Source organism: Schistocerca nitens, chromosome 9 (assembly GCF_023898315.1).
Source record: "Schistocerca nitens isolate TAMUIC-IGC-003100 chromosome 9, iqSchNite1.1, whole genome shotgun sequence".
Lineage (NCBI taxonomy): Eukaryota > Metazoa > Arthropoda > Insecta > Orthoptera > Acrididae > Schistocerca > Schistocerca nitens.
Window position 1 is genome coordinate 210,653,374 of NC_064622.1, and position 26,842 is coordinate 210,680,215.

Sequence of the window (26,842 nt, forward strand, 5' to 3'; positions counted from 1 at the left end):
AGAACTGTTACCGTAGTTAATAAATGAATCGTCCATAGACGCCAAGTCCTTTACCTTCTGACTCATGAATGGGTCCAAACAAACGTAACGAAGTGTAGTTAATACCTATATGAAATTAAACTTTCTTTCTCCATTCTGCTTTTAGAAATAGACTCTCCTAGCTACTTCAGTTCGAGTGCTCCACCAACTTCGTGCGACAGTTCCGTAAAACAGCAGCAACTTTCGCTTAAGATGTCAATAGGTTTCATTTTCAAAACAGGCAAAGATAAATTCTGAATATTACAATTTTTCTGAAACTACTAAAAGAAATTTGAAGAGTGAAATGCTATTCGAATCTGCTTCTTTATAAGTACGATATTACACAAAGTTACCTCACCTTAAATTTTCAGTTCCTTGATACTTGTAAATCACATTATGTTTATCACTTCCGAAGAAAAACGTACCGAAATTTTTACTTCACATTGACATCTTAACTAATGACTAAAAAACTTGGTGCAGGTGTTTATGTTTCAAGTTATCATAGCCAAAATCTCAACGCGACCTTCGTAGGCGTGTTTTGTGTTCTACAAACATAATTTTTTTTAGGGAAATGCAGTAAATACGTTTAAAACAGGATCGAGCTATCTTATTTCGTGTGTGTCGACTACTTTCTGCTAACGGATGAACCGTCAGTCACGCAACTGAGAGAGGCGCAATTTTAAATTTCCAGTTTCAGCTATTTATTTAACACCTCATGGAGGCAGCGGGAGATATTCATTATTTATTTTGATTGATGTCCTACGCTTGTTTACATTATATAACTTGGACATAACTACGCTCAAAACAACATGAATAAGTCATCCACAAAATATCGAAACTTTACCAGATTATTTAATATTTAGCAGAATAGAGCTGCGCTCGTGTATATAGGGGCCACTTTGAACGCAGTTTCCGAAGAACGAGCGAGTTAGTGAGTCGTTCAGTAGGCCTTTCCATTCTCCATCGCTCGTGCCGGTGTCGAAATATAGACTGGAGCAGCGAAGGGCTACTTAATCAAAAGGTATCGACTGTTGGGAATTCGATAGGTATTTTCCTCTGACATGGGCTATGGATGGGAAGACGACTTGGAAAAGACTCTGTCCTGGACTGAGAGTGGTGAGTCCGTACTGAAGCTCAACATTCGCCACCTGTGGCTATTCGGCCTCTGGCCACTGAACGAGTCCTGGGCGTTCCACATATACACAGCGTACGGTTACATTTTGGGCCTCTGGAACTTCATTGAGTGCTTGCTGGCCATTTACTTTGCCTGGGGAGACATGGACGAGGTGACGCTAGTGTTCATGGCAATCGCCTCCAACTTGAACGGCCTGATCAAGATGACGTTCTTCCTGTACGAAAGGCGACGCTACAACTCCCTGGCCCGCCGCGTGGGCGCGCTGCTGTCGGTCCAGAGCGACGTCTGCGACAGGGAGCCGCCTCTGGCGGCCATCTTGCGCAGCTCCCAGGGCCGTGCCTTCCGCCTCACGCTGTCGCTGTTACTCTTCATGTTCTCGCAGTGCTTCGTGTGGTTCCCCATGCCATTGATCGCACACCCGGAGCTGAGGCGCCTGCCCTTCGCCCAGCACGCCTGGGACGACAACAAGAACCTGTACGGCCTCTCGTACTTCGCCCAGTGCGCGGCAGGCTTGTGGATGACGCAGATGAGCTTCGGCATGGACTGTCTCTTCGCGTCGGTCATGATCCTGCTGGCCGCGCAACTCGATATTCTCGCACGGCGTGTCGCGGCTTTGAGGAAGGAGGCGTACAAGGAGAAAGCCGCACACCTTGAGAAGAGGCCAGCGGGGAGCTTCTGCGATAAAATGTACGATGATTTGTGCCTTTGCGTTGAAAGTCATCAAAAAATTCTTAGGTACGTAGTGCAACACTTTATAATTCGTAGGGCCGATTAAAATACGCGGCTATTCGGAAGGTGAGGAACGATCGGTCACGAAATGGAAACCACTGTGAAAATCCGACGAGGCTTTTCACAGACGTTTTGGGCAGTGTCTCTAGTATGCCTGTCGATCGCATCAAGACAGCCTTTTCAGTTCTGAGCGCACTGTGAGCGAGTAAATGTGCCTAGAACAACAATGTCTCCCGCCAAGTAGGAGGGCCAGATGAGAGACTTCGCCTTAACGAATGCAGCCCACCTAACACAACTGCCACGCACTTCCTTGTTCATGGCAATTCTCAACCGCACTCTGCAGGGGCCGTGAAGACGCTCCTGCATCCTTTTCCATGGGAAGTGTTCGATCACCCACAACACAGCCCTAACTGGCCGTTCTGGGTATCATCTCTGTCCACATGAAACGCTGGATACGAAGACAATACATGGGCGCAGGCTACGCGCTATAGACCAGTGTAGAGAATTATCGGAAAGCACACGCGGCTGCCTTCTATGACGATGGAGTTGGAAATTCGGTATAGCGCTCCGACAAATGTCTACAGAAGTACCTGGAAGATTTAGCCAAATGTGCAAAGAAAACAGTTTTGATTTTCTCTGTGGTTTACATTTCGCGACCGATCGTTCCTTTCTTTATGAACAACCATCGTATACTTTTGAAAGCCATATCGTTTCACGTACTGTATCCATCAGAAAGGGTTCCTGCATAAAAAAGAATTACGCAAGCGAACGATAGTTTTCCTGTATGTCACACACACGTACGTTTTTATCAGTCAAGATACTGAAGAACATGTTTGGTTTTTAACGAAAACGTCATTAATCTAAACGACCGTTCTTTAACAAGAAGCTTAAAAGTACACTGATACAATGTTTATCAAGATTTGCGAACAAGAGTTTCCCAAAAGTAGGCGATAAATTTCTTAAAAGTGGAGACATGGTCTGGTGGTTGCTGTTAGGCATTGTTTACAACAAGGTGAAGCAAAAATAGGCCTTAAACCTCACATTCACCTTGTATCAAGGCTTTTGTTCTTAAAAACTTTTTAATTTGTGAAAGTTGACATGTTTTATATGTAATGAAATTCGAATGGATGGAATAGAATTTCGGATTGGCATTCATGATGACCTTTCGTATGACGTTAACTGAAAGAAAATAAACATTCCATTTAATGGAGTTGTAACAGCGTTGATATATATAGGGTGGTCAGAAATAGCCTTAAACGATTGTAAGAAGGTTGCAGGGTAGGTTGGGTTAAGAAACACTTTTTAAGAAAAATCTCGATATGTTGCGTCGTTTCCAACTTCATTAGCACTGAAGTCAGCCAATGAGGCCGTTTTACGTGCAAATTCGAGCAGCCTGCCAAAGGCGGTGATACCAAATCTGATCATCACTTTGTTGTTCAGTATGAGGAAACCAAACGAAGAACACATTTGGCAACACCGTCTCTGGCAGGCCGCTGAATTTGCGTGCACAATGACCTGATTTGATTTCAATGCTGATTAAATCAGCAATCAGGAAACTTTAAATTATTTTCGTAACGATTACTTCTCAGCACAACACACACTGGAACATACTTACAGGTTTTTCAAACTGTTTCGTATCATTGGTTGGAAATGTTATCCTAGTATTTTAAAAATTTTGTCCATATATGAAATATATCATGGGGAGAGTTCACATAGTTTATTATTATGCAGCTGATGAGTGTATACTAATTATGTACAACTACAAACCATTTACAACCTCAAGTGCTTTTTTCTATAATAAATGTAGGTGGTTTTAGATGTGTATGATACATCTGTGTCTCACATGCAATATTAGTAAGTGTATTTGATACATCTTTACTTACCAAGGTAAGGTACCAAATTTGTCTTTTGCTATGTTCATAACCTACAGAGAAACAGTGGAACAGTTTTTCCAGAAAGCTCATCCTGAATCGTCTTAACATGTTAGATACTCTTATATAAAATATGGATTATTTTGAACGCAAATTGGGTTTTGAGTCATAGCGAACGGATTAAAAAAGATCACTATAGAACATATGGCACTATAAAAACAATAAGTCTATGAGGATAATTTATGCGCTCATTCCAGCATCGAAACTGCTGCTTCTTTCCCCCTCACCCTCCCCACTCCCTCCCCCCCCCCCTTGTCTTCTGCCACTGCGTTCGTATTAGTCTTGAATGAACCAGGTCCATTGGAAATTTATACTATAGTCTGTCATTTTTTCCTGGTTCGAATGGATTTTACTTACCAATACAAGTATGTCTGGCACTCTCCTTTCTTTCAGGTCCAAAGAATTCGCATAGGATAAGTGCTAATACAACCAACCAGAAAATTTATTACCTTACCATTCCAATATGAACCCAATAATGAATGGGCTGTTGACCGCTAAATTGTTTTTTGGGACCACTATACGCAGAAATAATAGATGCCTCAATAACAACTACGTTCCAAGTCGTCTGCATTATCTTAAAGTTTGTGGCGATTTTTTTCATATATAAGCTACCTTCGAACAAAAGTACATTTGTTATTTATCTAATTATCACGTAAGAACGAGAGCAGCATTTCTCTCATAGTCAAACAACGGTTTCATTTTCCTCTGTTACAGTTTCGTCACTCATCTGCAGAACGCAATGAGTCCTGTCGCCATGACGCAGTTCGCTTTCAGTGTCCTTGTCATATGTCTAGGACTGTTTCAAGCAACATTCGTAAGTCTATTACAGTACGCACTAAGATTTTGTGATGTGTATGAGAAGTTAGGGAATTCAGTTATTTAAAAGCTGATTTAATTAGCGTACAAGATTAATTACGTAATTATCCAGTTTTTCATATATATCTTCGTATGGCGTTATTTAATTACAACAAATAATCGATAGTAGAAATTGCTTTCAAAGATACGCCAGACAGTCCTGTGGAAATTTTTATTACTTTAATTCTCTAACATTGGTGTGACGGTGTTACTACAGAGCGAGTTAAGAGTTTCCGAAAAATATTGGTAATACTTGTTCATTATAGACATGACTTACATTTTCCACTCAGTTTGAGTCATGTTCTACCACTACGCGAAGTACGTCCCTTCTTACCAATGCAGATTATTGCTAAATGCTCGCAGAAACAATCTCGCAACAATGCGTCTGAAGCGATAATGTAATCAGTATTTCCAGTTCTAATGCTTTGAAGATTGTTAGTAGGTGGTAAATATATTTTGGGCTTTCTCGTTTGTTGAATAGCTACTGATTGCTAGAACAACACTTCTTTAAAAATAGCTATAACCAGTCCTTCATGAGTATCTTACAACGTGAGCACATCCTACGTATACGGGATCGAGTCACACTAACGTGATCACAGCCTACGTTCGGCGTAAAAGTGCAGTAACCACTCACAGAGGGCTCGGGGAAACACAAGGAGTGGAGGATACATAAAGCGGGTCAGTGGTTGGGTGAGGGGGACTGGGGGAGGGGGGTGTTCAGAAACCGTGCTGTCGTTGTCGTAATGCGGAAAGCGAGAGATATATGTGACGTCCAAAACGGCGTGATAAATTGGCTCTCGGACCAAAGGTGAGAGCATTTCCCAAAAGGCTGTTCGTAAACTGTTTTCGTGCCGTCGTGTTTAAAGTAAACCGTTTATGGCAAAACACCGCTTTCCAAAACTGGCTCTGGTGCAGCCGTGTTGCATCACGGGCCATATATGACTGTAGTGAACGACCGCTGCATAGGTCTGTATGGGCGAATAGTCATCAAACTGTTGATCCATGCAACTGTTGAGCAATTGACCGCCTAGATGTACCAAGGGACCACAGGGAATATTGCTACGTATGGAAATCCAAAGCAGGTGTCTGATTCATGCACCCACTCCAAGTACTGTTCATCGACGAAAGCTGAAAATTGCACGCCAGTACCTCAGCTTGACATCCACTGAGTGGCGACAGGTGAACATTTCAACTGAATCACGCTTAATGCTTCATCGGCGTGAAACGTCTGAACACAAAACTCCCAGCAACAATCGTCAGAAGGGTCTGGGTGTGAGACGAGAGCGTTATGGTATGGGGAACCTTTTTCGTGGCTTTCTTTGTGTTCTCTGGTCATTCTGGAAGGTGCAGTGGGTCAATAGAAATATGTATTTGTCTCTGGGGAATTGTTTCACCCGTGTATGCAGTTCGCTTTCCCTCGGCACGATGGAATCTACCAGCAGGACAATGCAACTTGTCACACAGCTCGCATGGCTCGAAGAACATCGGGATGAATTTACCATGCTCCACTCCCCGGATATAAACCCAATCGAGAATCTGTGGAACCATCTCGGTCGCGCTGTTCGCGCCATGGAATCTCAACTGAGAAACGTAACAGCTGGTCACGACTCTGGAGTCGGCATGGCCCACATCTCTGAGGTACCTTCAAGTACTTCACTGACTGTTTTCCTGCACTTGTCGCAGTGGTTAAACTGCAAACGGTAGTTGCGCAGGCCATTGACATGTGCTCATAACAACATGAGTGGACAGCGTATCACAGCTTGATTATAATCTAAGAAAAGAAAACATTTTTGGTAGTGAATCATTTCAGTCAGTAAATATCAACTAATTCTTTGTTGTTATTCGGTTAGTTTATGCATTTACATAAGTTTAATTACATGACTCTAGAAATATAGAATTATATTGCTTTGAGATGACTTGTCAACACTACTATCTTCGTTGGATGTGAGGTCCGCCAGTTACGCAAAACACAGTTTTGTCTCAGTACCCAAACATGTTCCGGCACCACTGTGCCATCATCGGTGGGTTTTCGTTTTTATTTATTCTGTAATGTGAACATTTTTGTTAAATTATTATAAAATTATGTGCATCTTCAGTTCAAACAATAGATCGTTTCTTTTTGTAAATACCTTTATACTTGGCGTGCATGAATTTTCTGGAACACTTTTGTGTTAATTACTACAGGTAGCTTGTCAAGTGCAACCAAACGATGTTGATGAGAAAGTCTTTTGCTGGGAGTTAACCTATCTTCTAGAACGTAATTTAGTTTTCCTTCACAAACTAAAACTGTCTCTTTTATGTAACGTTTTCTAGAAGCAAGGAAGTATATTCTGACATTTTTGCGTACAAGTAACCACTGAAACATTTTACCTCACACTCATCAATTCATTATTTACACTTCTTCTGAAAATTTCCATGATGGTGTAATAACGTTATGTTGTCTAAAAACACGCCAAATTAGTAAGCTCTAAACATTACTATACTACTATTTACAATTGCTCCTTGTTCTTAAGGGGCTCCGGAACGCCCTATACTTGCAATGTTAAAATAACGCTTATAAATTACATCTTTCCTCACAAAGTATTTGAGGTAGGAAGTTGAGTTTTTTACAGATTATTTATTGGAATATGGGCTACAACTTAACACAGGGATTTTACAAAATTTTAGTTCCGTTATTAAAGATGATTTTTTTTCAATTGTAATGAAAATTCACAACATTTTGTTGCAATTTTTTATTTATATATTCAAAAATATACAGTTTATTGGAAAAAGGCTGTGTTAAATTATGCAGAAGGTACTGTGTAACATTTACTGAAAGTTTGAAACAAATATGTTTGGAAGATCCTTAGAAAACATGTAATTAGTATGAGAAAATAAAAGTTTTGGGAATCGAGCGACAAAGATTGGATTAACTTTTTAGTGCATTCCAGGTCCATAGGATGGATTATCTTCATCCTCTGCAAACTCCTCCTCCAGCTTCCTCTTGTTCCTCCTCCTGTTTACTCTTGCTTGTATTTCTAGACTCTTTACAGCCCTGTCTGCAGCCCGAAGGCGTTCCTTGTCTAAAGCAAGCATCGCTCGTACCATGTTAGAACCTATCTTCATTCCCATATTTCTAAATACCTTGCACCCTACAATGTTGCCATCATTGCAAGTCGCAACAGCATCATACACACCAATGTGAAGTGTTTCTATTCCAACAAATACAGTCTTGGGGATTCTCGACCATATAACACTATTTACACTTTCATTGGGGTTTTGAGTTTTTCCGTGAATACACTTTTTCAACAGTTCAGGTGCTGCTAAGTCTCTGAAAATAGGTTTTATCACCTCCATTATTGCATGAGGCAGACTATGCTTATGAGTGTACACTTCACCAGTTAGCAATCCTTTGTTATATTTACACCAACTGTCTTCTTCTTTGGGACACAAGCTATGTTGGGGATTTTCATCGGTTGAAGAAGTATGAAAAAAAAGAGCCCAAACAGCCTTCTTCATTTCGTCGACACTTTGTGTATTTTGCCTAATAGCCATTCCATAATAGTTCTGTATTTTGTCAATTACACTGTCAGTTAACCTTCCCTTCTCATCCACCCCTTTACCATCACTGAGTTTTTGTTTTTTGTACGAAGCTTTCAGTCGCCGAAGTCTTGTTCCCATTCGCTTCTGTACGTGTCCAATACACTCAAATTTCTGCACTACAACATCATCACCATAGGGCTTCAGTCCTTGAACATGTTTGAAACTTTTAGAATCACCGTCACCAAGGTAATTAACATATCGCACTTTATCACACGCCTCAGAACGCTGGAATATACTGGCAACACCAGCCACTTCCATTCCTCCACTACTGCCGCTATAGTTAGCTTTGCAATTATTTTCATGTGTACTTTTATATTTTTGTGGACATCTACAATACTTTGATATTACTGCTACATCTAAAACTTTCCCTGCATACATACTGGTGGCAGATACTACACCATGAAGAGATGTGTGTCCCCGTTTATGCCAGGTACCATCGAACGCTGCAGTCAAATCTCTGTTACCATTATTTTCCATTACTGCCTCTTCCACAGCGTTCTCCATAGATTCTATACAGACATCTTCTACTTTAGACCCTATTAATTTATTATAGGTCGTAAACTTGGTTGGGGGATTTGGAAGATTCATGATGCCACAGAAAATTGCACCTGCAGTAGCACCCTTACCAACTGAACGCAAGGAATAAACAAATCTAATGTTGTGTTCTTAGATTTTGCTACCATTTTCTTCAGTTGCAGTTACTGCAACACTGTTCCAAAAGGTGGTCATGTATGAACACTTATCACATTTCAGTTGTATTTCACTAGCAAGTCCTACGTGCTTTATTATGGAGAGCTCCAGACCAACTTCACTACAATGAATACATCTTACACAGTTTGAAAAAATTCCTTTGAGAACCGACATATCAAATACTTCATTCACATCCGATTCGCCCATAAAACATTCATAGTTTTCACTCATTGAACCAAGCTTCTTCTGTGAAGTATCTTCTTTCCCACTTTGACTGCTATGGGCAGGTGTACTTGAGAGGTTAGGTTCACTCACTTGGTTATCGTCTTTATTGTTTACAGTAATAACACATACCTTTGGCTTTCCAACATTTCTCCTTTTCTTAAAAGCCTTCAGAGGATTTCTAATAACTTTATTTTTACTCATTATTATACTTCAACAAAACAGAGACTCAAGAAACAGAATTAATTACGAATAGTTTCGAGATAACGAAAGAGTAAATAAACATGAAACAATCGACAATCACACCAGCGATATATATTGAACCATCACAGGTTAGCCACAACACATACTTTATCTCACATCACTAAAATGTACCTGATGAACACGGACGTTAATAATAACACCATTTGACAGCAGTTTAACAGCGCCACAGTGGGTCACGCCCATGTACAACACATTTCAAAAAAAATTTAAAAATAGTTGTAGTCTTCGGAATTGAGTAAATTATATATCTATTAAAAGGTAATAGCCTGCAGATTCAGAAAACGCAAAAAAGTAAAAATTGAACTTTTCATGATTTTGAGCCTTTCTGGAGCCCCTTAATTTATGTCGTGTCCACGCAATAGTTCTTTCAATAGTAAATACTAGAGTGCCTTCGTGAATAACTTTGTGAGGAAGTCTCTTTTTGTTTTGTTTTGTTTTTCTGGTCTTCAAGGCATATTTGATCCATTAAAAGTGATGCATCACCTGGTTAACATAAGTTACTTTTTGTTACAAGTTTGGAATAAAAGAGGTCTGTGATGAGAAAAGGCTGGTTTCGTAATGCAGCATTTTCCTTAATATGGAATGACGAAAATGATGTTCCATCTACGCCTCTACACGAAGGCACTGGAAACGAATGGTGTAATGTCTGGACTGTCTGCAACACTTTCATCTACGCCTTTTCACGAAGATGCTTAGAAAGTATTGTGCTATGTCTCGACTGTTTGCAACACTTCCTTCTCAGAGCGTTCACCCACAGAGCTTTTCGAGTTGTACTGATAGGAAATCTAAAGTCAAATTACAGACGTAAAACAACTATAGTGAAAGTAAACAGCGCAACTAAAATTCATGTAAACAAGAGAAAATATCGCTTGAACGAGTCCAGATACCAATAAAAATAAACTATAATCTGAACGACTAGTCACCTGTAAGTAAAACAAAAGGGCACTTTTTTTTATCAAAGCAGTTACATCAAACGCTCATGTTTGGCCCTTGTAACATGCTGGACGTCGGCTTCAAGCTTGTGACGTCATGGCAAGTCCCCTTATTATACGTGCATGAATATTTTACTAAGGTCACTTGTAGACTAATACATATATATCTCCATTTTTCTTTATCTGACTGGTATTTAGTAAACCAAATATACTTATTTCTCATAACTGGAATAGTTCCTATACTTCCCTATTGATTTCTCTTTCGTAATGTATATAATATTATTCTGATGCAAAATGAACTAAATCAATCTCTACGAAATTTTTTGATTGTTATCTTGAAATTATTTTCACTACAAGATTTATAATATTTCATTCCAACATGTTGCTATTCCTCATACACCTTTAATTATTTTTGTTCTCCTGTTACGATCACATTTCACTGCTTACGCGGAACTGTAGTTTTAATACTTTACTGGGTAAAAAGACTAAATCTGTAACCTTGGATTTTATTCCTTGTTAAAAAACGGGTTCTTTGTTGTTTTTTTTAAAGTGCCTGATATATTATGGTGAAAATTTCAGACCAGATATGCTGTATTATGAATCTGTAGTTCCGCACCCGTAGTGAATAGCGCAGACCTCTATTATTAAATGAAAATGAGCCGTCACTGTGCACTCACTGCATTTTCCCCACAGAAGATCCCCACAATTCAGTCAGGTACCACTTTTCACAATGGCTGTTCAGGGCAGACCACTGTTCCAATATGTCGGAACACCAAATCAAATTCCATACGAGTGATAATTCTATCAAGACAAATCCTGAAACAAGAATTAATTCGTTAACCTAAAGCCGGTTTACCATGAAATTCCGAAGGATTCAGTTATTTCGTTACATCCTCAAATTACTAATGGGCTGGCAAGTTCTCACCTGTGGTTTAATATCGATTCGAATCTGAACAACACGACCTTACGTTCGGAACCTATGCTACTCTTCACAATATTTGCACAGATTATCTCTGTCGTAACGACATTCTGTGAACGTTCAACACCCTTTCTGACTTACTCCTACCAATTACGAGTTCAAACACGCCCAGATAATCTGTCTCCGTCTTACCCAAACCGTTTCCCGTTCAAAACTGTACTATTTCAATCACCAAAACCACTGAGGAACCATTGAGAACGAATAAACGAACAACGTTATTAGCACTGTTAATAATTTCAGGTTTTTGTTGAGTGCCATCGTGACTATAAACAGCGGCCAGCTGTAGCATTAAATACGATCTTTGCCGCTCATCACGCTCTTTGGCTGGAACATTCATCATAACGGTACTAGCGGCGTCCTTTACGCCTCTGGCGCTTTTCTATAGCAGTACATACACAGAAATTAATAGATGTAACAGAATATTTTACAGTAGCAATATTATTTTTGTCTATGAATTTGTTTATTACATTATTTCTGTAACGTGTTGATGCGACGGGTTTGCCAGTAACGTACACCAAATAATTTTTGTACGTAACAAGTGGAAGAATGCCATTTGATGGGATGAGCCTTGATCCACAGTTTCCAACTTCTGGCCAAGATGACGTCCCAACGGTAAAACATGACGGGGGTCCGGTGATGATCTGGGCACCAATATCGTGGTATCCCATGACCACCATGGTTACTCGGCAGACGTTACTGTTAAGTATTGAGTGCCAAGTCTGGCTGATCGGGACAACCCTATTGTACAGTGTTTGTTCCGCAATGGTGATGCATTATTCCAAGGCGAGCGGACCCTAATTTACACTACTCATATCGTACAGGACTGATTTTGCGAGCACAGGGATGAACTGTCGCATTTGTCCCGGGCACCAGTCAGCAAGTTTCAATATCACTGAACCTCTGTGGTCTACTTTGGAGCCTTAGTTGCGCTACCTCTGCGCATTTCCATCATCCTTGCAACTTACTACTAGCTAGCTAGAACAATAATAAAATATTCCGATGTGAAGAAGGATTGCAGCCAGTCCGTAATTTATGGCAGATCTACATTCCGACTGCAACATAGTCATGATAGGTGCATTATTAGAACTCACACAGGTACAAACATGTTATAACATCATCTTGTGACAGTTAACGCTAACAGTAATGCTTTATTCTGTCATGTAACTGATAGTATTAACTGTCAAAAGTTAATGCTCTGACATGTTTGAGCCTGTGTGGTTCTTCTGGTAATACACCGATGATGACTGTGTTATGGCTGAAATTTGCAATAAATTCTGGATTTTGAAGACTGTCTGCTGTCCTCCTTTAAATTTGATTATTCAACGGTCGCTGTGGCCCACCAGTATTCGATGGATTCCAATTTAATATAGTAAGATTCCCTTGAAATTCATACAAGACCTATGTTTATCTGTCCCGAGATGACTGGAAGTTGTTCCGAAAGCCATCGTTATTCCACATCGTATTTGACATTGTAATGTGTTGTATTTTTTGTCCACCTTCCACGACCACCGCATTTTAATCTTATTGTGTTTTGACCGTTTATCATATTTTTTGAGGTCGATTTTTGAAGACCGCCCCATCTTTTTCCGTGGGAGAGTGTCTGAAATCAACAGACAGTGTGACCGGTAAATCAATTTGCGGTTACTGATCATCCGCGCGAATTCGATCCGTGTTTTGCTTACCACACTCTCTCACAAGTTACGGTGTTGCACGTTACGCTATACGAGCAGGTCCTCCATCTCACTTAACTGATCCAGAAAATGCCTGTACAGAACCTTTGCGTTTCTCTTTCGCGATTTTCTAGCTCCCTTTTATGTCGCAGTTCTGATACTCCACGTTCCCACGTGTAGAATGTCACCCTTCCACGGTTTCCTCCTCCTTGCCTGTCCCCTCCCATGTATCCAAATTGGGACTAATCCAGCGTCTTCGTCAAAGAGAGATTATCATGACATGTTTCCAATTACGGGCTACGTATCTTGCGGATACATGTTACCTATCATTAACGCCGAGGTCTCCATTGCCTTCGGCTTATTCGTGTAGTTCATCATTGCAGATTCTTCGCCTTTTTTAGGGGCAGTTTCAGACTTGGTTACTGGTCACAGAGGCTACCCAAGGACAACGGGTTCAAACACAAAATGGATGTCTCTTTTTATGAAAAGGTCACTGCACGTTTCACTCGCATCACTAAGTCTGGTTTTTTCTTGAGGTTCGAACGACTTCAACGTTGACAGAATGTTATAATCTAACGCCTGTTCGGCATCTGCTTTCCCCTCCTTTTCAACTTCAGTGAAGGTTTTATTTTCGAGTATAAGTCTTAAATTATTCCTCGTCGGTATTCGTATCACGTAAGACTGTAAGCACTAGTGATAAAGCAATCTTGTTGCAGAGCGAGGACTTCAGCGCTGTCTTTAAGTGTGCGTCCTTCCTTCCGATTCCGTGCGCTCACGTGTTTCTTTATTGCTGGGCAGCCAACAATGTCACGGTGCAGGTGAGTACCGGACCAAGAGAAAAGAAACGTCTTTGCTTCTCGTTAGATGTTTCCAGGAAAATTATAGACTGATAAAGCGTTATATCGAATACACATAGAAGGTAATTTATTCATGTCTTTCATAAGTACAGTAGAAGGAATGGTGGAGGGTGTACAAAGACATCTATTATTAGCTCATTCGGCATTCCTGGGTTATGTACAGGAAAAAACTACGGAAAATAAGTGGCAGAACATGTGATAAGGACTACCATATACTTTGGACATATTTGGTATTTAGAGATCTGATCAGGGTAGAAAAAAAACACAGTACAGCCGCTAAAAGCAGGCGATGGGCATGGTTTGATGTCAATTTTACATGTCTAGTAAACGAAAAACGGAGTCTTGTAGCTGCGTTTTAGACTTGGACTGGAACTTACCAACAGCCTCTCAGATCATCTCACTTCTGCGAGCTTATTACCCATTTAGACATGTGGTGCGAAGTTTCTGATTCACTCGTTTCCCGTTAACCTGATCTTTGCTATCAACGTTCACAGAGAGAATGTATTCATCGGATGTTAGAGGGTCCTCTTGAGTTTTGCATTCCTGTCAAGTTTACTCCATAACAGTAGACTAGCGTTTTTTTAGTATATATTGAATACTTAACTACTGAACATGAAAGAATATCAAGAGTAGAATGTAAACTAGTCCTCGTGGACACAGTTTGTATTTTAGGACGAAAGAATCGGTACACGTCTGGTTATATTCTCCCTTCTTGCAAGATAATGTCACATAGTCCAACGACAGTAGGTATAAAATACAACTGACATCAGAATTTATGCTGTGTTACATCTTTATTTCTGGAAAGATAAGTACAGCTTTCAATCAGGTTCATACTGATTTAACTAGATATGATACCTTTCTCTTCAGCGATGTGTTCTACTGAAAACAATTAAGAAAAGTTAGAATAAATTGCTTTCATCTCTCTGACTGTGAGAATACCCAGTGTTTCTGTACTGACTATTACTTTTTGTCTTGTAAAGTTTTGTGCTTTTCAGTATGCTGAAAGGGTCCTGGCAATGAGCCATGTTACCCAAACACGACTATTGTATGTCAAAGTATCGATGCGGTAAAAGGACATGACCGCAGAAACGGAATTAACTTCAAGAAAATAATTTTCACGTCCCTGATATGCACAAACAGTGTAGTACAATCAAGATTGGGAGCACTTTTGCTCTTATCTTTCCACACGTATTGTATGTTTCAGTGCCCCAACAAAGTCGAAGAGCAATTATAGCGCAGAGTAGTGTTGTCTAGAATGGAAACAGGACGAATACTTTCTTTTCCCAGAAAGTTGACGCTCCGTATTGTTGTGCAAATACATGGCTATATCGCAACTAAGACATAAATGATTAACAAATATAGACAGAATTTCTAAGAGAACTAATAAACATTTAGCGACAACTGGCGGAATTAACAAGATCTGTTACTATTGTAGTTGAGGTAATGGAAACTTACACTCCATAGAGGAAAGAAAATGGAAACAAAAAATCCTAAGAGATAATTTGGAGTGTAGAGAATTGTTGACTAATTGTGCAGGTTGTTGTTTTATAGTCGAAACGCTCAAACAGGCAGTCAGTGAGCCACGGATAAGGAGAGAAAACGGGATAAGGAACAGATGTTCGCCAGAGCTAGTAAATCACTGCATCCGTGCTCACTATGTACGCAATTTGTGATGCGGCGAACAGTTCGCAGGCAGTGAAACGGTACGTAAGGGAAAACAGTGTAAAGTAGGATACCCTAAATTTTAATTCATATAAATTATTTTCGGTGATCAATAAGTTTGCAAATTAAGCTTATTCAGATATCTTACATATTCAACAACATCCTACTAGTCCGCTTTGGAAATCTGTTCAGCGTATTGCCTGTCGGCATGCGCCATCTAATTGGAGGCGACAATACGGAGAGGATGATTTTTCTATGCGTTTTGTCACGCCTGCCCATCAATGGCTTGCTCTGCACCTGGGTGCGTATTACGAATCAAAACTTAGGGAGATACTCTACTTACTCATCTGTGCCATTTTTCTATCTATCTGGTAATTTTCACGCAGTGAACTTCTGAAACTGAAAAGGTCCATATGAATAACTTGCATAAGTTCATAGGACACAATATAACATACTGGCCGCTTTGAAGCGCTGTAAATGTTGTAAGACTGGTGCCAGGCAGTCATGTGACCTTCATCCGTCGGCAAAAGTCAAGGCAGTGAAACGGTACGTAAGGGAAAACAGTGTAAAGTAGGATACCCTAAATTTTAATTCATATAAATTATTTTGGGTGATCAATAAGTTTGCAAATTAAGCTTATTATGTTACATATTCAACAACATCCCACTAGTCCAATTTCAGATTAAAATAAACCATCGCAGCGTAAAATATGCGTGTACTTGGCTAGGAACAAAAAACCGGCTTTTCCTCCGTCCTGGTGAGGTTAAATAGGGTACCTATTTAAATGAATGGAAAAAAACTTTAAAACAAGGAAAAAGTTTTATTTTAATGGAAAAAATACATCAAAACATATAGAAATCCCAAAAACTACTAACAAGGGTTGTGACATATCTGTTTTGAGTCACCAAAACTCAATTTGCAGATTTCGAAATATTTCACTGAGATAAGAAAAAGTCTTAATAACTGTTCTTAATGAAAATCCGGAAACACACTTCATTAATAACAAAAAATCACAAAGTTGTTATTTCTGCCTTGGCACTGCGAAATTGATGATGAGGGCAGACACGACAAGATACACACGCCTCCATCCCTTCATTGAGAACGGGTCTGAAAATAGGCTTTGACAAAATATCCATGCTTCGTCTGGGTCTTCTTCGCCTCATGAACTCAAATAATCCTGTTGTTTTTTTAAATTTTTTCTGCTGTTGTAGTCTTTCCATCAGTCGTTTCTTGATTTTTCGCTTTGTGTTTCTTCCCTACAAATAAATTGTCCCTTTTAGTTTTTTCCTGCTTTACCATTTATGAATTTTTCTTCAAATTCAAAATCGTTGTTATGTGGAGAGGTCAGTATTCCTACGTTGTTCTTTCTCCAATTTGTGATTTTCTTAGCACTTTCTACCAAGTCACCTTTCTGAGCACGGCCAGGTTAACCCATGTGGAGGCCCAGGGCTAGAAAAAATGTGTGCCGCCTGCTTACTTCATGTAGACCTAATACATTTCTGGGAAAGTAAAATAGGAAATGTAAGTCAATACACGTACTTCTACATCAGCCATTCCATGTATTAGATGATATACCTAACTGAACGTTCCAACTGCATAAACGAGCCCCCCCCTCACACACACACACACACACACACACACACACACAAATTACTATCTCAAAGATGTCTTTTCCTCGTTTTCGTCCAAGTGAAATATTCTATCAACCCTGGAAGTCAAGAGAACTGGTCATCTCATGTTCAACTGATAAAAGGGCGAGAGAGGAAATTCCTTCTCCTTGCATTGTAGCATGTAATTTGTTCTTGATAAGGGCTATTTTGGAGAATCTTCTCTCAGCTTCATGATTCGCAAATCGTATTGAGCGGAAAAATTGGTAAGCAATACTACATTTGTAAAAAGACAATTTTCAACCATCAATTCACATAATTCGACTGCCGAATTCATTGGCAGTCTTTTATGTTCTTCAAATTTCACTCAAATGAATAATTTCACATCTAAAACTTTCTTCATCGAGATCACCTCGATACTTTTCCCAAAGGTTTGACGTTTCCTTTAAACGTTCTTTAGCTTATTGTTTACTATATTATTTGTTAGAAGTAGGAAAATATTTGATGCTTTGCAATACTTTTCTGCTTGTAGTTAGTCAACAGCTGCAGTAAGTGCCCTCGAAATTTATCAAGTCTACTCAAATCTTTTGATTTTTCTCTATCAGGGAATCTCCTTGTTTTGCATTTGCTTTCGTAGCCACAATCTCGACACACATGCTCACTTAATCTGCTAGCTTGGTTTTCATATTCATCTAAATTTTCCCTAAAATAGCTGAAACACGGAACCAATGATAGCAACTCTTAATATCCGCTAATTAAGTCCCACCCAGGATTTTGCAAATATTTGTTAGTTTTGTCCATTCTAGACAAGACGTCATCTCAGAAAACAGCTAACCCTCCAGTTCTTTAAATTTTTTTCTGAAGTGATTCCGCCTCATTTCTTGTTGCCGCCTTTTCTTCTTTGTTCTCGACAACTTCTTCAAGTGACACATAAATGGCATCGAAATTCTGTCGAACAGGTGATAATGCTTTCTCAGGGCACGACCATCTAGTGTCGGATAGTGTGTTAAGTCCACAATTACTCTTGTTAAGAATGTGCCAACGGCGAATAGAAGCTACAAAAAAGTCATATAATCGTTGCAAAACTTGAAAAACATCAGCTGATTATAACAATTTCACCACATTGTTTTGCACCAGCGCAACACACTGGACACAGAAACGCTAATGAAGGCATTTCCTTTATCTTTCCACTTAAACCTGAATACTTACCACTCACATTACTGGTATTTTTATAGGACTGCGAACGACGGTCTTCTGTACTAATATTATATTATCACCAACAGTGTTGGACAAATATAACTGATGGCCACGACCTGGATGTGTTGTTTCGAAAATGTGTCAAATGAGCAATTATTCCAAGGAAACCTTGGTAATTGCCTTTATTTGGGGCTGAAAAAATTTCGTTATCACTACGGGAAGGAAGTCCTCTTGTTCACAAATGTTTATGTATTTCTATAACGCCGAAACACTTCTTACCAATAATTTTCGTCTGTTTTGACCATATGCTGCAGTTCCCTCGTTCTCCAGTGTAGAAGTCACGTCACTGAATTTTAGCGATAATTAGCGCAGTTTTCATCAATCATCAATTTATCTTTCCCCTTCCTCCCGTCAGAAAATCCACAGGTTGAAAGTAGAATAAACATTAACTAAGTCCATGCCTTCACTGAATAATTAAAAGAAAATATAAAGTGCATTTCCTGTGATTCGGAATATCGCAACAATCTGCTTTCATTTTTCTCTCCATTTAGAAGTTTTCTAAGGAATAAGTTTTTGGATAAGTATATTTTTGTGACTTGTAGCCACATTCAGAGTTGCTAAATTGTTCATAACGTAGTCTAAACCTTTCGCTAAACACATTTCCACGAATAGGTTTTTCACGTTTTTCCATTTCGCTGGATCCCCCTCTCATGCTCGAAATTTAACTAATTCACTGTCAGTACCGTCACCGGTTTCGGTTTCATGATCGCATTCACCACCGCCTCTCTTACAAAATACTGCTCCACAACAATTTCAGATTCACTGAAACTCGTCAACACTTCTTAGAAGAAGTAGGCACAAGTAGAGGAGGTTCTGGTTCAGTATAAACTTCACTAACGTTATCAACAGAGTAGTCTTTCTTCGTAAAATACTAAGTCACTTTCAGCAGTTTCTTCACAGACTTAGCAGCTGCTTTCTGAGACTTTGGTTTGATGGCACCACTGTAAAACTTTCTCACGCTTTGAGATACCATTTCAGGTCCTTAAAACGAGGATGAATCTCAAATATGATTTACATACTAACTATTTAGAACAAGCGATGTCACCGCAGGAACTAACAAGAGACAGTCTTCAAATATACTGTACATTACAACACTATAAACAATACTGACACACGAATTAACAGTTGAGCTCTACAACAATTGATAAGCGATAAAGCAGCGAAGAGAAGCAGGGAGGGCGAGGCGAGAGTCTCTCACAGTTCAAGGAAGTGTTTGATGTAACCCGTGTACTGTTGTGATCAAAACGTTCTACCAGACTCCTTGCATACAGAATTTATAAACGAATGGATCTTGTTGACATGAAAGGATACGTCCTACTGCGAAAATGTGTAGTGACTTAATTTTGCGCTGGATTAGGACTGGGTGTTCTGTAACTACACGAGACTGCAGAACGCTTGTGTTCAGAGACAAAATATGAATCACGATTATCGTGCACTATATTCGATCTTATTTTTCAAAACTCATTTACGCTAATTTATTGAGGTGGTGGATGTAACAAACATAGAAATTTGTTTGATATATTTGGTCATACTTTATGGTATGACAACCATTACACCTTGAGTGCCTCTTATTAGACATTGCTAAAAACCATTCATAAGCCAAGATAGCATAAAATATTTTTTATTCAACGCCACCAGTTCCATCAGTCTTAGCTGTCATATTCAGGTCTTAAAGATTTTTTTGTAGTAAACCTGATTCATTTTACGCTCACTTCATGCACAAGACGTCAAGTGGATAACACTCATAACATTATAAGCGTTTGTCGTCGCTAAAATATTTAACATCACACAGAATTTTGTCCAAAAGGCTATGCGAAAGTGGAATTGCGATGTGTAGATGGAAACCACTGCATTAAAGACACGTAACGTGTATCCACAGGACATGTGGCCTGTAATTGAAGAAGTGTCATGATGATCTCTCCATTGGCAAAAGATTCCGGAATAGACCCCCATTCGGATCTCCGGGACTGCCAAGGGGGAGGTTACCATGAGAAAAAGATTGTATAATCAACGAAAGGATAACGTTCTACGAGTCGGGGCGTGGAATGGCAGAGGCTTGAACGTGGTAGGGAAACTATAAAATCTGAAAAGGGAAATGCAAAGGCTCAATCTACATATAGTATGGGTCAGTGAAGTGAAGTGGAAGGAAGACAAGGATTTCTGGTCAGATGAGTATCGGGTAATATCAACAGCAGCAGAAAATGGTATAACAGGTGTAGGATTCGTTATGAATAGGAAGGTAGGGCAGAGGGTGTGTTACTGTGAACAGTTCAGTGACCGGGTTGTTCTAATCCGAATCGACAGCAGACCAACAACGACAACGATAGTTCAGGTATAGATGCCGACGTCGCAAGCTGAAGATGAACAGATAGAGAAAGTGTATGAGGATATTGAAAGGGTAATGCAGTATGTAAAGGGGGCCGAAAATCTAATAGTCATGGACGGCTGGAATGCTGTTGTAGGGGAAGGAGTAGAAGAAAAGGTTACAGGAGAATATGGGCTTGGGACAAGGAATGAAAGAGGAGAAAGACTAATTGAGTTCTGTAACAAGTTTCAGCTAGTAATAGCGAATACCCTGTTCAAGAATCACAAGAGGAGGAGGTATACTTGGAAAAAGCCAAGAGATACGGGAAGATTTCAATTAGATTACATCATTGTCAGACAGAGATTCCGAAATCAGATACTGGATTGTAAGGCATACCCAGGAGCAGATATAGACTCAGATCACAATATAGTAGTGATGAAGAGTAGGTTGAAGTTCAAGACATTAGTCAGGAAGAATCAATACGCAAAGAAGTGGGATACGGAAGTACTAAGGAATGACGAGATACGTTTGAAGTTCTCTAACGCTATAGATACAGCAATAAGGAATAGCGCAGTAGGCAGTACAGTTGAAGAGGAATGGACATCTCTAAAAAGGGCCATCACAGAAGTTGGGAAGGAAAACATAGGTACAAAGAAGGTAGCTCCGAAGAAACCATGGGTAACAGAAGAAATACTTCAGTTGATTTATGAAAGGAGGAAGTACAAACATGTCCGGGAAAATCAGGAATACAGAAATACAAGTCGCTGAGGAATGAAATAAATAGGAAGTGCAAGGAAGCTAAGACGAATGGCTGCAGGAAAAATGTGAAGACATCGAAAAAGATAAGATTGTCGGAAGGACAGACTCAGCATACAGGAAAGTCAAAACAACCTTTGGTAACATTAAAAGCAACGGTGGTAACATTAAGAGTGCAACGGGAATTCCACTGTTAAATGCAGAGGAGAGAGCAGATAGGTGGAAAGAATACATTGAAAGCCTCTATGAGGGTGAAGATTTGTCTGGTGTGATAGAAGAAGAAACAGAAGTCGATCTAGAAGAGATAGGGGATGCAATATTGGAATCGGAATTTAAAAGAGCTTTGGAGGACTTACGGTCAAATAAGGCAGAAGGGATAGATAACATTCCATCATAATTTCTAAAATCATTGGGGGGAGTGGCAACAATACGACTATTCACGTAGGTGTGTAGCATATATGCCTCTGGCGACATACCATCTGACTTTCGGAAAAGCATCGTCCACATAATTCCGAAGACGGCAAGAGCTGACAAGTGCGAGAATTATCGCACAATCTGCTTAACCGCTCATGCATCGAAGCTGCTTGCAAGAATAATATACAGAAGAATGGAAAAGAAAATTGAGAATGCGCTAGGTGACGATCAGTTTGGCTTTAGGAAAAGTAAAGGGACGAGAGACGCAATTCTGACGTTACGGCTAATAATGGAAGCAAGGCTAAAGAAAAATCAGGACACTTTCATAGGATTTGTCGACCTGGAGAAAGCGTCCGACAATATAATATGGTGCAAGCTGTTCGAGATTCTGAAATAAGTAGGGGTAAGCTATAGGGAGAGACGGGTCATATACAATATGTACAACAACCAAGAGGGAATAATAAGACGATCAAGAACGAAGTGCTCGTATTAAGAAGGGTGTAAGACAAGGCTGTAGCCTGTCGCCCCTACTATTCAATCTGTACAACGAGGAAGCAATGATGGAAATAAAAGAAAGGTTCAGGAGTGGAATTAAAATACAAGGTGAAAGGATACCAATGATACGATTCGCTGATGACATTGGTATCCTGAGTGAAAGTGAAGAAGAATAAAACGATCTGCTGAACGGAATGAACAGGCTAATGAGTACACAGTATGGTTTGAGAGTAAATCGGAGAAAGACGAAGGTGATGAGAAGTAGTAGAAATGAGAACAGCGAGAAACTTAACATCAGGATTGATGCTCACGAAGTCAATGAAGTTAAGGAATTCTGCTACCTAGGTAGTAAAATAACCAATGACGGACGGAGCAAGGAGGACATCAAAAGCAGACTCGCTATGGGAAAAAAGGCATTTCTGGCCAAGAGAAGTCTACTAATATCAAATACCGGCCTTAATTTGAGGAAGAAATTTCTGAGGATGTACGTCTGGAGTACAGCATTGTATGGTAGTGAAACATGGACTGTGGGAAAACCGGAACAGAAGAGAATCGAAGCATTTGAGATGTGGTGCTATAGACGAATGTTGAAAATTAGGTGGACTGATAAGGTAAGGAGTGAGGAGGTTCTACGCAGAATTGGAGAGGAAAGGAATATGTGGAAAACACTGATAAGGAGAAGGGACAGGATGATAGGACATCTGCTAAGACATGAGGGAATGACTTCCATGGTACTAGAGGGAGCTGTAGAGGGCAAAAACTGTAGAGAAAGACAGAGATTGGAATACGTCAAGCAAATAATTGAGGATGAGATGAAGAGGTTAGCACAGGAAAGGAATTCGTGGCGGGCCGCATGAAACCAGTCAGTAGACTGATGACCAAAGAAAAAAAAAGTTATGTGTCCAGAAAAAGTAAACAGCTGTGCTATTGTGTACGTATGTGTATCATGTAACGAGCATCTTTGAGCAGTATGTATGTGGACATGGCCATTTGGACAAGACGCCATCTTATTTCAAATACACTCCTGGAAATGGAAAAAAGAACACATTGACACCGGTGTGTCAGACCCACCATACTTGCTCCGGACACTGAGAGAGGGCTGTACAAGCAATGATCACACGCACGGCACAGCGGACACACCAGGAACCGCGGTGTTGGCCGTCGAATGGCGCTAGCTGCGCAGCATTTGTGCACCGCCGCCGTCAGTGTCAGCCAGTTTGCCGTGGCATACGGAGCTCCATCGCATTCTTTAACACTGGTAGCATGCCGCGACAGCGTGGACGTGAATCGTATGTGCAGTTGACGGACTTTGAGCGAGGGCGTATAGTGGGCATGCGGGAGGCCGGGTGGACGTACCGCCGAATTGCTCAACACGTGGGGCGTGAGGTCTCCACAGTACATCGATGTTGTCGCCAGTGGTCGGCGGAAGGTGCACGTGCCCGTCGACCTGGGACCGGACCGCAGCGACGCACGGATGCACGCCAAGACCGTAGGATCCTACGCAGTGCCGTAGGGGACCGCACCGCCACTTCCCAGCAAATTAGGGACACTGTTGCTCCTGGGGTATCGGCGAGGACCATTCGCAACCGTCTCCATGAAGCTGGGCTACGGTCCCGCACACCGTTAGGCCGTCTTCCGCTCACGCCCCAACATCGTGCAGCCCGCCTCCAGTGGTGTCGCGACAGGCGTGAATGGAGGGACGAATGGAGACGTGTCGTCTTCAGCGATGAGAGTCGCTTCTGCCTTGGTGCCAATGATGGTCGTATGCGTGTTTGGCGCCGTGCAGGTGAGCGCCACAATCAGGACTGCATACGACCGAGGCACACAGGGCCAACACCCGGCATCATGGTGTGGGGAGCGATCTCCTACACTGGCCGTACACCACTGGTGATCGTCGAGGGGACACTGAATAGTGCACGGTACATCCAAACCGTCATCGAACCCATCGTTCTACTATTCCTAGACCGGCAAGGGAACTTGCTGTTCCAACAGGACAATGCACGTCTGCATGTATCCCGTGCCACCCAACGTGCTCTAGAAGGTGTAAGTCAACTACCCTGGCCAGCAAGATCTCCGGATCTGTCCCCCATTGAGCATGTTTGGGACTGGATGAAGCGTCGTCTCACGCGGTCTGCACTTCCAGCACGAACGCTGGTCCAACTGAGGCGCCAGGTGGAAATGGCATGGCAAGCCGTTCCACAGGACTACATCCAGCATCTCTACGATCGTCTCCATGGGAGAATAGCAGCCTGCATTGCTGCGAAAGGTGGATATACACTGTACTAGTGCCGACATTGTGCATGCTCTGTTGCCTGTGTCTATGTGCCTGTGGTTCTGTCAGTGTGATCATGTGATGTATCTGACCCCAGGAATGTGTCAATAAAGTTTCCCCTTCCTGGGACAATGAATTCACGGTGTTCTTATTTCAATTTCCAGGAGTGTTTTTTAGCGTGACAAACGTCTATGATGTGGTGAGTTTCATCCACTTGTTATCTTTTGCATGAGGTCAGCGTAAAATGAACATGGTTTACTTAAAAAAAGTGTGTAAGACCTGAACATTACAGCTAAAATTGTTGAAACCAGTTGTCTTGAATAAAAATATTTTGTGTGGTCTTGGCTTTCGAATGGTTTTTAATAATTAAAAGAGACTGCCCTTCAATATTCTCATAATGAGACAGTCTTACTAGACAGCCAGTAGAGAAATCAATCACAGTGGATGCCCTTCCTCCCACTCCCCTAACCCCCGCCCACCTGGATCCCTGGTCTAGAGCCCCCATAACCTCCCCATTCCCTGCTTCAGCATTGGTAGCTTTCCCCAGTATGGTTTTGTTACACACAATGTGTCCAATATTACCACACAGTGCAAGACCGAACAAAACGTGGTATCTGTAAGTTAGCATTCACGTAATGGCATCAAACGAACACTGATATGTAGTGAAAACATGCTTAATCGAGATGACTGGGTGTTGTGTGTTGTCCTTAGGTTAGTTAGGCTTAGTTCTAAGTTCTAGGGGACTGATGACCGTAGATGTTAAGTCCCATAATGCTCAGTGCCATATTTTTGCTTAATAGAAATAACTACTTAACTGTTTCTTATAAGGTAATGTTTCTCCTACACACTGCTTCTGGAAGCACCAACATTGAACAAAATTTCAGCAAAAGATTCAAAACTATAAACTATCTAGAAAGGGAAGCAACTTTTGACCTCTAACAGCGGTTATTTACAGTTCCAAGAAAGACCCCTACTTGTAGTTCCCGAGTGTTATCAAACTGATGGCAGCAATAGTCACGGAAATCTGAAGCTGCTCTGTCCGACTCACATACCCAGTTTTATAGTGCTGTCTCTTGCTAAATGTTGCAGTCGGTTGTTTGGAATCAGCGGAACAGAGTACTTCACTGAACTGCATGTTTGGATGTGCCTGTCAATGACAGATGGTTTCTAACCTGACAAGGATTTCCTCTGCAGGGAACGCTGTTTCATCTCATCCAGTTTCAGAATGAAGAAGGGAACGGCGTGCATTGTGCATCTGGATTTGGGTACCTGTGAGACATCCATTGCTCATAGCTGCACATCTTGTTTGGGACAGACTACGTAGGAAATGCCCAGCAGCTGACTGGAGGCGTGAAGTGTGATCTGACGAATCGCCTTTTTGCCTCATTTCAAGTGATGCCAAGCGACCAGTGCACCTAAGATCCCATGGGGCGTTTCAGCCACACTCTTTGGAGAATATAGCCCAGGGCGCACGTGACTGTGTCCCATTTTGAAGGTGTTTTGCGTCGCATGAGATGAGCCTACTCATTGATATTAGCGTGAACATGTACCAGAATTCTCGATGTCTGGACTTCACTCGAACAGTGAAAAGGACTTACTGGGTAGCGGATTAGCGGAGCAGTGAGGGAAACATTGATTCACTTCTGTTCTAGAACAGTGACTGCTTGTCTCATTTCTTGTGTCTTCCATGAGTATCAAGAACACAGTTTTTGATAAAGTGATGACTGTTGCTTCACTGTCAAATTGTTGGATATCATGATACTTAAAATAATTCATACGTTATGTTAACTGCTTGAACGCAAGAGCAAAATACACAAGGAAAAGAACTCTTTTTCTAGATTATTGAGCCAGTTGTAAACATCAACGTATTGAGAGACAGAAAGTACATCATGATGGCTCTCAATCTTCCACCGTAACCGAGACCATCAGCATGAGGTAGCCAAGGAGGTGGAAACGTGGGTTCTACTATGCCACGACTGATGGGTAGCTACAACAGGAAAACACAATTAATTAGTAGGAGTACAAAATAAGAGAGTATTTATTACTTAACTTTGTTGTAGTCCATGACCTGCTGGTTGACCATTATAGAAGACGCGACTAGACTAAGCGTCTGTAGAATGACATAATTTACAAGTCACAAATCTTACAATGACGAATTAATCTCTCGTAATCTTGAATGTCGAATCTGGTGAATTTGAAGACTAACTTGG

General features: G+C 40.9%; 1 protein-coding gene across 1 annotated transcript in view; it reads left to right on the plus strand.

Moving 5' to 3' along the window:
• Positions 1-1,061: 1,061 nt before the first annotated feature.
• The window catches only part of LOC126203723 (odorant receptor Or2-like), a 40,415-nt gene continuing 14,634 nt past the window's right edge, over positions 1,062-26,842 (plus strand). Inside the window, exons 1-3 of the mRNA XM_049938096.1 lie at positions 1,062-1,888; positions 4,528-4,627; positions 13,724-13,825. Coding sequence (XP_049794053.1) covers positions 1,080-1,888; positions 4,528-4,627; positions 13,724-13,825 — 1,011 coding nt within the window. The 5' untranslated portion in view covers positions 1,062-1,079. The remainder of the gene's footprint in view (positions 1,889-4,527; positions 4,628-13,723; positions 13,826-26,842) is intronic.